The following is a 10333-nucleotide window of genomic DNA, read 5'->3' on the forward strand; positions in this document are numbered from 1 at the left end:
CATGGTTTCAGGAGACTTAAGTGATTACACGGTCTGCGAGAGAGCTGCACAGGGGAGCGACTGCAGTCGCATTCGGCGCGAGTATACCACGGGTTGAGGTAAGGATGAGCTGTAAATCTAGCCTGCGAAAAGCCTTTTAAAAACAGGAGATGCAGCTTAAGAAAAGATGAAAGCTGAGCAAGGATATGAATAAGTAGAGACAAACAAAACAGAAAAAAAAAACAATCGACAAGACAGAGATTCGAACTCTGGACCCCGAAGGGATTAGCTTTCTAAACTAACGCCTTAACCGCTCGGCCATCTTGCCCGAATGTGAAAGAAATAGCGCTTTGTGTGTATTATTACCTAGTACATGCAGTAGCCAAAAGTGCAGGTGGTCTTCATCGCATCTGCACTCTATCCCAGACGTGTCTCTAACCGAAACAGTTATTCCTAAATACCCCATACACCTGTTACCTTGGCACTCGTCTGCTCGACTGCTAGTAGCCTACAACCAAAACGAAGCCAAGACCCCAAATTTTGTGAAGCAACAGACAAGACCATTTCCTCTCCTTGTCTTCCTTGTCCTCCCTTGGCCCGAACGACTTGCTTTGTTGCCCTTAGTAGATTGAGCACAATTTCCCCGGATTAAGTCTCTGCATGCCCTGAAGAAAACGCCTTTCCAATATAAGAGCCTAATATGATAGGTGGAAATTGATGCCCTAAAGAATCCCACCGGGGGTTGACGATCATCGTCACTCTGGACGCGGGGAAGGCTGTTGCATAGTGTCCTTGGGGTGGGCGCTTCGGCACGGCCTTCCCACCTCCACGGGCCCTTGAGTGTCTATTCCATACTAGTGTACTGGGTCTACATGATGATCTATTCTGGTACATTCCGGCATGTCCATGTTTTAGCCAGCCGCACTGGAGTCCTGTCTGCTACCCCAACAGGTCAATTCGCCGCACCGTGGGCTTATATAGAGGGTCTGGATGTATTTTACACGGAACAGTAGTTGCAATCCCAGACACAGGGCTAATAATGACATATGACAGGTGAAACGAATCTCCGCTGGACCGAGTTTCATGCATGCTGCACCCCATGATGCATGATGCCATCCGGAGTTTATGTGGGGGGCCGGGTGAATAGACTCTTCTCGTCGGGAGATCAAACACCGATGCTAAAGGTATGTTCCACGTATACTACCTAAGATCTGCTAAGAATAGGTGGGCAAGGGGTCCGGGCGAGAGGGCTGGGAGTGGTTGTCTGCCTATATAAAGAGGACTTTGCGCCGCCAGGAAGTATAAACTGCCATTCAACCAAACACACTGTATTGAACTTTAGACGCCAACAACATGAAGTCCATCGCCTTTTCTCTCTCCCTCCTACCATGTGCTCTGGCACAAACAATCTACCTAGCTGGTGATTCCACCATGGCTACGACGACAGACGGTATGCACCATGCAATACCCCCTCCTCCCCCCTTCACCCATCCCCAACCTGTCCTCCTCATCCTGAATTGGATAAACCGTCTAACAAGACACAGGCTGGGGGGACTACATTGCCTCCAGCGTCTCTCTCCCAGTCTCAAACAACGCCATCGGTGGGCGCAGCGCCCGCTCCTTCACGCGCGAAGGCCGCTTCCAAGAAATCGCCGACTCCCTAGTCGCAGGCGACTACGTCGTGATCGAATTCGGGCATAACGACGGCGGCTCCCTCTCAAACGACAACGGCCGCACCGACTGCCCAGGTTCTGGGTCCAAAACCTGCGAGACTGTCTACAACGGCGTTGCTGAGACTGTCCTCACGTTCCCGGCCTACATCGAGAATGCCGCGAACCTCTTCCTAGAGAAGGGTGCGAACGTGTTGATTTCGAGCCAGACACCCAACAACCCCTGGGAAGGTGGTAGCTTTGCGTATACCCCGAACCGGTTTGTGGAGTATGCAAGACTGGCTGCTGAGCGTGCAGGCGTTGAGTATGTGGATCATGGGGCTTATACGGCGAGTATTTTTGAGAGCTTGGGGGGTGATGTGGTGAACACGTTCTTTCCTAACGATCATACGCATACGAACCCTGCTGGCGCGCAGGTTGTCGCGGATGCGTTTTTGAAGTCGGTCGTTTGCAGTGGTGTTGGATTCAGCCAGATCCTAACGAGGACGGATTTTGAGGGGGTTTGCTTGTAAGGGTTTATTGTATTTGGGTATCTGGCTATGTAGCCTGTCAAAATATAGTGACAGGTATGCAATATATGAGTTAAAATGTATATGTGATGGTTGTAAAAGGACCGAAGTGAAAAAAAAAACCCGAGAATGTGGTAATTCTATTCAAAATATTCGTGATTCATTTCATCATATTAGCAAGCTTCATTGGACGAATGGAATCGGCCATTATTTTGGCTCTTCGAGGAGTGTTCTGACGATGCCACGCTTGGCGACTCGGGTATAGTATTGTGAGAGGTTCGGATGGGTCTTTTCAGAAAACGGCCCAGCGTGTTGTACAATCTCTCTGAGAATTGGCCAGAGCGCACAGTCATCGATTGTCAGAGCGTTTCCACCAAGGTAATGTTGACCTTCCAGTGCCTCTTCCCAGCGGCCAAGAGCGTCAAAATCGTCACCATCGCTTTCGCGATGTTTCCGCCAGTTCGAAAGGAAGCCATCAATGTCGAAGAGCTTATCGCCGCCGCGCAACATCTCCATACCTGGTCTTTCAGACTCTGGAAAGAGTTGCGTCAGGTAGCTCAGTATCGCGCTGTCACCTGCAACTTTAGTACCGTCAGCATCGACATACAAAGGCAACGTCGCCTCATCATCTCCCTGAAGTGGCATGGTGTCGTATCGAATACTGTTTTCGCTCAAGCCAAGCTGAACCCGCAGGTTGGCTACTTCATCATCGCCCAGAACCAGCTTCGTCGTGATAGCCGTGACAAAGTTGACCACATCGAAGCCTTTGCCGTATACAGCATCCCATTCAAAATCAATGGACCTATTTTCGTCTCCAAAAGCACGAACCAGTCGCTCGGTTTCTTCAGAGTTGCCGTGAATTACTGCATGTGCATCACTCTGGTCTTTAGACACTGCGCCCTGGCCCCAGATGGTGTCGCCTGTGGGGTCTAAAAAGGTACCGATGTGCCGGAAAGTGAGCGAAATCCTTTGACCTCCAAATGCGCGTTCTTCTATCGACTTTTCCGAATCTTTACGTTTATCGGGCTTGATGCCGTGAAGCCAGCGAGTGTTTGTCTTCTCGCCCAAGACGAAGAGTGACTCGTGTGGCATAGGTACACGTTGAGTAAGTCTACCTGCACCTTCTTCACTCTCCGAACCCTTTTGGCGAAGTACCATGACTCGCTGGGCGCCGAGGCTGACATTGCAAATGGATGAACCACGAACGATATCGAGTGTTTTGTCAGAATGCTCAGAGATCCGATCCTGTCCGTCACGGTAAAGCTGGATAAGGACGTGGTTGAGTGGGTGTCCTAGGATACGTTCCACAATGACTCGTACTCGATCGACCGTCGAGGTGAACGGCTGTAGTGGAGGCGACTCGTCGGCAGGGTGACGGTATATTGGTATCGAGCCGTCTGATGAGCTTTTTCCTTGAACGGCGACGAGACGTGGCACCTGCCCAGACATATGATACATCTTCTGCCAAGCCACTTCATCACGAATGAGCTCAAAAGAATTCTCTGGGAGATCGATATCATATATGATGCGAGAATCGCCCTCGCCTATAACATCGCCTGGGCAACAAACATTCATAGCTGGTTTCGACTTCCTAACCCGTCGCGGTTCCGTTCGCGACGAACCGGACTCGTTCTGTTCGGGTCGTTTGCGACGCATTTTCGGGCGGTCCATTTTTTCTCCAGACCCCGAGGCGCGAGAGGGCTCGTCGGTACCGTAGTGAGAGCGATTCATTCCGCGAGTCAACTCAGCCAACTCCTTAAGATGACCATGCTCGTCGTCAGACATCTCGGCTAAGATTTCCTCTAGTCTGTGTCGTCTTGGGGGCGGTATAGGGCTTTCCGGCTTTGACTCTAAGGGGTTAAGCTTCACGTCGAGCTCTTCTAGTTCTCCTTCTAGTCCCGTTGGAATTCGAGGCCGTGCTGGACGGGGTTCGCTACGTGCGATATCGTCGGTCTCGTCTCGATCTAATTCCTCAAGAAGCTCCTGTGCAGTGATACCGCTAGCTCCAAGGATATCGGCCATACGTCGCATAGACTCCTCGTGACGGGAGAACTTCCGGAACCCAAGACAGTCTTCAACTAAGGTGATCGAGAAACCGTGGCGAACAGCGTCTAGGGCAGTCGCGTGGACCGAAATATTGGAAAGAGAGCCGCAGATATAAAGTTCAGTTATGAATCGAGTGCGTAGCGAAAGAGCTAGGCCGGAGGATTGCAAGACAGAGTACTCCGACTTCTCTATCAGTATATCCGCCTCGGTATCGATAGCGGCGAGGAGGGGAGCGGGGAACTGAGCCCCAGCAGACTGGGGAAGACAACAATTGGGAGTTTCGGTGGAAAGAAAAGCTTCTTCATGCACAGGTCCTTCCTCTCCTGATTCAGTCTTTGCCCCGTCCTCCGCACGATTTATAACGACGAGTTCCTGACCGTCGCGGCTGATCAACGGTCGTCGTGACTCATAATACGAGCGAACCCAGACGACATCGCCCGTGCGGCGGAAAGCGGTCGCAAGCTGTGGAAGGAGCTCAAGGATTTCCGTGGTGTTCGGCACATGAAGGGCGCCATTAGAGCGAACGAAGTCATTTTGAAAGTCGATGAGGAGGAGGGCTTTCCGGGTCTGGATCTGCGGCAGACCACCGAAGGCGGCAAGAAAATTCATCTTAACTGAACATGGTCGAGGCTGTGAGATCTCACGATATAAATAAACAAAGCTGTACAGAGAAGCCGAAGAGGATAGCTGACAACTGAGCTTTACTATGATATGATAATGATTTCTCGATGGTAGTGGGATGGAAAATTATCGGAAAAGAGTTGCGAGAAAATAAGAATTGCTGCAGGATGAATTTCCAAGATTAAAGTGGGCTGGAAGCCATGCGTCTCCGAGCGATCAAGCAAAGCTCAGAAAAGATACAGAGCGTACTTTGTACTCTGCAGTGTTGATGGATATCGCAAAGGTACGACTTTTGGAGGTGGCACGACACCTCAGGCATCAGCATGGCATAGCGCAGCAGCAGCACAGGAACCATAGAGTACAAAGATTCACGAGATTTGGATATCCTGACAGAACAGGAAGTTGGAACATATCAATATGCAGCGAAGTATAAAATTCGGTCTCAAGCGAAAATGCGGAGTACGAAGTCTAACTCCTGAGCCAGCGTGCTTAGACCGCTGATTAACTCTATGCCAGACTGCCAGTGGTCAACTCATGGCAAGCTAGCTGGGGAATGCCGATATACCAATTGCGTTCCAGACACAGTCTTACTCGTCGATCTCCGGGGTACGCGCAACAACAATGAGTCAACGAGTCCGAAAAAATAGCTGGAGAATGCGTATCATCAGCCCATAACCTCTACATTGTACGTAAATCGCAGGTCTTTGGTGGTGAAGACGAAGCCGGGGCTGGGGTATGACTCCGAAAAGTGGGGCCGACATCGGCCAGCTCTCGCCGGGGAGAGCAAGCTCAACTCCGAGTCACGTGCTGCCCCAGCAACTGACCGACCCCCAGCAACGACCTTAAAAAGCTTCGGCTGCCCTCCCTTGGCTGCCTCTCTTTCTTCTTCTCCTATCATTCTCTTGCATTTTCAATTTTTTTCTGTTGCCTCCAATCTCCCCTCCTCTCCCTCAATCCTTCACAATGGCTTCTCGTGGTCTTCCCCGTGCCCTCCGCATGGCCCGTGTGGCCGCTCCCCGGTCCGTCGTCTCCGCCGCCCTCCCCCGGCCCTCTCTGGCAAAGGTTGCTGCCAACGCTGCTCCCCGCCTCATTCCCATCGTCCCCGCCCGCGGTGTCAAGAATGTCACCTTCGCCGACCACCAAGAGACCGTCTACGAGCGTGCCGATTGGCCCCGTGAGAAGCTCCAGGAATACTTCAAGAACGACACTCTTGCCCTTATTGGATACGGTTCTCAGGGCCACGGTCAGGGTCTGAACCTCCGTGACCAAGGTCTCAATGTCATTGTTGGTGTCCGTAAGAATGGTGCTTCTTGGAAGGAGGCCATCCAGGACGGTTGGGTTCCCGGCAAGAACCTGTTCGACGTCACCGAGGCCATCAACAAGGGTACCATCGTCATGAACCTGCTCTCCGATGCCGCTCAGAGTGAGACCTGGCCCACTATCAAGCCCCTCATCACCAAGGGCAAGACCCTCTACTTCTCCCACGGTTTCTCCCCCGTCTTCAAGGAGAAGACCAAGGTCGATGTCCCCACTGACGTCGACGTCATCCTCGTCGCCCCCAAGGGTTCCGGCCGTACCGTCCGCACTCTCTTCCGTGAGGGCCGTGGTATCAACTCCTCCGTCGCCGTCTTCCAGGACGTCACTGGCCAGGCTAAGGAGCGCGCTATCGCTCTCGGTGTCGCTGTCGGCTCCGGCTACCTCTACGAGACCACCTTCGAGAAGGAGGTCTACTCCGACCTGTACGGTGAGCGTGGCTGCCTCATGGGCGGTATCCACGGTATGTTCCTTGCGCAGTACGAAGTCCTTCGTGAGCGTGGCCACAGCCCCTCCGAGGCCTTCAACGAGACCGTCGAGGAGGCTACCCAGTCTCTCTACCCTCTGATTGGTGCCAACGGCATGGACTGGATGTACGCCGCTTGCTCCACCACCGCCCGCCGTGGTGCCATCGACTGGTCCAGCCGCTTCAAGGACAACCTCAAGCCCCTCTTCAACGAGCTCTACGACAGCGTCCGTGACGGCACAGAGACCCAGCGCTCCCTCGACTACAACTCCCAGAAGGACTACCGTGAGAAGTACGAGAAGGAGCTTGAGGAGATCCGCAACCTCGAGATCTGGCGCGCCGGAAAGGCCGTCCGCTCTCTCCGTCCCGAGAACCAGAAATAATTTATTTGATGTACAAACCTGGGTTGGGAAAAGTTACGACTGTATCATGATTGATTCCTTTTTTTGTTTAAATAATAATACCACTAAGCATTGGCTGTTCAACTGATCCTATATTCCTGTAGACGAAACCTCCAGACCTTTGTTCTTATCCTAAATGATGACTCACTGAAAGTTCTCCAAAACCTCCCAAGATGGCAAGCATCAGCGACTCCAATTTTCTCTTATAAGAATAATACGACCACGACCTTCATATTAAGACGAACTTGGCCTCCTTTCCCCCCTCACACAACCTCTACCATAAAACAGGGCCATTCCTCAACCCACCAAGACCGACAATCCAGCCTCATACAACACCAAACCGCAAACCAACTCTCGAAATAATTTTCAAACCCATCATAATGACCATTGAGCTTCCCACCCCCACCTCAATCCAGGAGGCTTACACCCTCATCAAACCCCACATCCACCGCACCCCGCTCCTCACGAACCGCACCCTCAACACTTTCGCCTCGACCCCTCAATCGCCTGAGTCACTTGCCGGAACACCCTACGAGGGCTCGACCCCTGCCAGCCCAAAGATAAACTTCTTCTTCAAATGCGAGAACCTCCAGCGGATTGGCGCGTTCAAGCCGCGCGGGGCGTTTCATGCGCTTCTACGGTTAATCGAGCGCGTGGGAGAGGAGGAGGTTAGGAAAGTGGGCGTTGTTACGCATAGTTCTGGTGAGCTTTTATTCCTTCTACTATGGATGGTCTCCCCTTTGCATCTAGGTACAGGAGACTAATTCGAGTGAACCATTAGGAAATCACGCCCAAGCCCTCTCCCTCGCAGCCTCAACCCTCCGCATCCCTTCCTACATCGTCATGCCGAAGATCAGCACGTCCTCCAAGATTGCCGGAACGCAAGCCTATGCAACAGAAGTAATTTTCAGCGGATCTACGGCACCGGAGCGCGAAGCTGTCGTCGCAGAAGTTCAGAAGCGCACTGGCGCGATCTTGATCCCACCTTATGACCATATTGATATTGTTTGCGGGCAGGGAACGGCGGGGCTGGAGATATTAGAGCAGTATACTGAGATTGTGGGGGAAAATGCAGCGTTGAGTGTTCACCGTGGTAAAGGGTTGGATGCGGTGATTACTCCGCTTGGAGGTGGGGGGTTGACGTCTGGCGTTGCAACATTCTACTCGGGTAAGGAGACGAAGGTTTTCGGTTCGGAACCTAGTTTTGAAGGCGCGGACGATGCTCGACGGGGCCTTGAGGCTGGGAACCGCGTGGAGAGCGTGAATTCCCTGACCATTGCGGACGGACTGAGGACGCCCGTGGGTCTACTGAATTGGGAAATCATCTCGGATAAGAACAAAGTGGCGGACGTGTTTTCGGTCACGGAGGAGCAGATTAAGGCTGCGCTGAGGCTGGTACTTGAACGCATGAAGGTGGTCGTCGAGCCGAGTGCTGTCGTGCCTTTGGCGGTCGCTTTGTATAATGAGGACTTTCGCAAATTGGTTGAGAGGGAGGCGCCAGAGGGCTGGGATATTGGTATTGTGTTCAGTGGCGGCAATACGACGGTGGAGGCAATTGGTAAGTTGTTCAGCTCTTGATTTGTAGTTGTAGAGGATACATATATAAGAGTATACAAAGTTGAACATAGTCAATGCACATACATGATACCATGCGCCTCTACTCCTGTAACAGCCACCATCTTGGGACTTCAGTTAAATTTGACACCATCTCGCCCAACATCGAATGTAAACTGCCCCCGACCTCGCCTTGTCAGACCCTCCAATATTCGCCGCGGCCACTCCTCTCGCCCCCACCCATTCACCGACCCTACAAATTCACCCCTCATGACTATCTCATGGCGCATAGAGGCGGCCCTCTGGGCTTCCTGGACAGCTACACCAGGAGGAAACGGCTGAACAGCACCTCGATTTAGCACCAACCGCAATGTCGGGAACAACCCCCAAGGCGGCGGCATAGGAGATCGAAAAGAAGGAGTGTTCAGGATGCTGTCTAGCGGGTTATACGAGCCAGACGGCGCGAATGGCTTCTCCATCAATCTTCCACCAAAGGAGGTGGTCGTGTAAATGACGGCACAATCAAAAATCTGCTGGAGGCGTTTCAAAGCGGTAACCAGATCTGCGTATGTGTCTGCAAGGTAGAAGGTCTTTTTATGTTGACGCTCGATTTCAAGTTCGGCGGCGGGTCTGCCTATTTCCTCGGTGCGGGCAATCTCGTCTTGTAGCTTATCTTGCCAGAAGAAGGCGGTTGCACTGTCGATGAATATAGCATGAAGGGGTCGGCTGGTCGAAGCATGGCGGGGAAGGTCAAGGAGATATACCTCAATGGACTGAAGCGTAGTGAGCAGTGCCAAAGATGACTGTGGCCGGAAAACGTGTACATGCTGTAACGAAGCAACTATCATAGCCTCGATGGTGTCATCTAATGAGGCACTCGAAGACCGGTAGTCAGCGCTTGCCTGAATTTTGTTTTGTACGATTCCGCGAGCAACAGTGCGGAGGCGCTCGACGTCAAAGCGGCCGTCACTGTCAATAAAGACAACGGCGGAATTGAGACCGCCAAGTGGTATCCCGTTGAGCTCAGAGGGCAGCACTGCAAGAGCAGACAGATATGATATGATCTGAGACTTCCCAGCTGCAGATGATGTGCTAGAGATCTCTATAACTGGATATGGCCGACCGGGGAACACGGGTTGATCGTGCGTTTCAAGCTGCATTGGTGTATACTCAGCCGTAGCAGATATATCATTCTCGTGGTCACCAGAAATATTCGGTTCTAGACGAGGCATGTTCTGTAGACGTTGAGGACATGGCCAAAAGAGCTCCAGAAGGTCATCGATAGGTCCAACACCAAGGCGTGTTCGAATACCCCCAACATTCTCTCGGTGGAGGACTCTTAAGTCATGAAGGAGCTAGACAAAGGTCAATACTGTTTCATAGCATTTATGTACGGCCTGAAGGATCACGTATAAAGAGAAAAGCATACTTCGTCCAAGCTCTCCTCATGTACCTCCAGTAGTAGTTTCTCCCCGAAACTGGCAGCCATTAGGAGCCTGTAACTGGGCGATTATGGATCTCATGTCATCGCAATAATACACTAGTAATCACATTAGCAACGAGCTGCATGGCCAGATCCAACTTAAACTTGCAGTCGTGTTGTCTGAGCAAGAGAGGAAGTTGAAGTCGGACGATGGACGGATGGATAGCTCGTGGCTTAGCTCCGAGAATTTGTTCCGCTCCCACCCCGTCTGATCTCATTCCGTTCAACTTATACGCCCCCCCCGGAAAGACAGCCATCTACACCTCTACCAAGTCTCCTGATAGCCCTGC

General features: G+C 52.0%; 5 protein-coding genes and 1 non-coding gene across 6 annotated transcripts; 3 read left to right on the forward strand and 3 right to left on the reverse strand.

Moving 5' to 3' along the window:
- Window positions 1-226: 226 nt before the first annotated feature.
- Window positions 227-307, reverse strand: BJY04DRAFT_t110. The gene has a single exon. It is a non-coding gene; the product is annotated as a tRNA-Ser (tRNA).
- A 907-nt stretch (window positions 308-1214) lies between these two features.
- BJY04DRAFT_97069 (rhamnogalacturonan acetylesterase RgaE) lies at window positions 1215-2263 on the forward strand. Its single transcript, XM_073721400.1, has 2 exons — window positions 1215-1429; window positions 1524-2263. Exons 1-2 carry the CDS (start codon window positions 1333-1335, stop codon window positions 2159-2161), a joined length of 735 nt encoding a protein of 244 aa, XP_073569117.1. The 5' UTR covers window positions 1215-1332; the 3' UTR covers window positions 2162-2263.
- On the reverse strand, window positions 2205-4953 carry BJY04DRAFT_97081 (isochorismatase family protein family). Its single transcript, XM_073721404.1, has one exon. The coding sequence runs from the start codon at window positions 4811-4813 to the stop codon at window positions 2366-2368; it is 2448 nt and encodes an 815-aa protein (XP_073569118.1). The 5' UTR covers window positions 4814-4953; the 3' UTR covers window positions 2205-2365.
- A 744-nt stretch (window positions 4954-5697) lies between these two features.
- BJY04DRAFT_97079 (Ketol-acid reductoisomerase) lies at window positions 5698-7418 on the forward strand. Its single transcript, XM_073721403.1, has one exon. The coding sequence runs from the start codon at window positions 5789-5791 to the stop codon at window positions 6986-6988; it is 1200 nt and encodes a 399-aa protein (XP_073569119.1). The 5' UTR covers window positions 5698-5788; the 3' UTR covers window positions 6989-7418.
- Window positions 7188-8639, forward strand: BJY04DRAFT_97073 (threonine/serine dehydratase). The gene is made up of 2 exons (XM_073721401.1): window positions 7188-7708; window positions 7788-8639. Exons 1-2 carry the CDS (start codon window positions 7387-7389, stop codon window positions 8582-8584), a joined length of 1119 nt encoding a protein of 372 aa, XP_073569120.1. The 5' UTR covers window positions 7188-7386; the 3' UTR covers window positions 8585-8639.
- Window positions 8640-10228, reverse strand: BJY04DRAFT_97077 (putative Rad51 family DNA repair protein). The gene is made up of 3 exons (XM_073721402.1): window positions 10153-10228; window positions 9990-10100; window positions 8640-9915 (listed from the first exon to the last, which is right to left on the reverse strand). Exons 2-3 carry the CDS (start codon window positions 10047-10049, stop codon window positions 8695-8697), a joined length of 1281 nt encoding a protein of 426 aa, XP_073569121.1. The 5' UTR covers window positions 10050-10100; window positions 10153-10228; the 3' UTR covers window positions 8640-8694.
- Window positions 10229-10333: the final 105 nt, after the last annotated feature.

This window comes from Aspergillus karnatakaensis (assembly GCF_047715665.1).
Source record: "Aspergillus karnatakaensis strain CBS 102800 unplaced genomic scaffold BJY04scaffold_39, whole genome shotgun sequence".
Classification (NCBI taxonomy): Eukaryota; Fungi; Ascomycota; class Eurotiomycetes; order Eurotiales; family Aspergillaceae; genus Aspergillus; species Aspergillus karnatakaensis.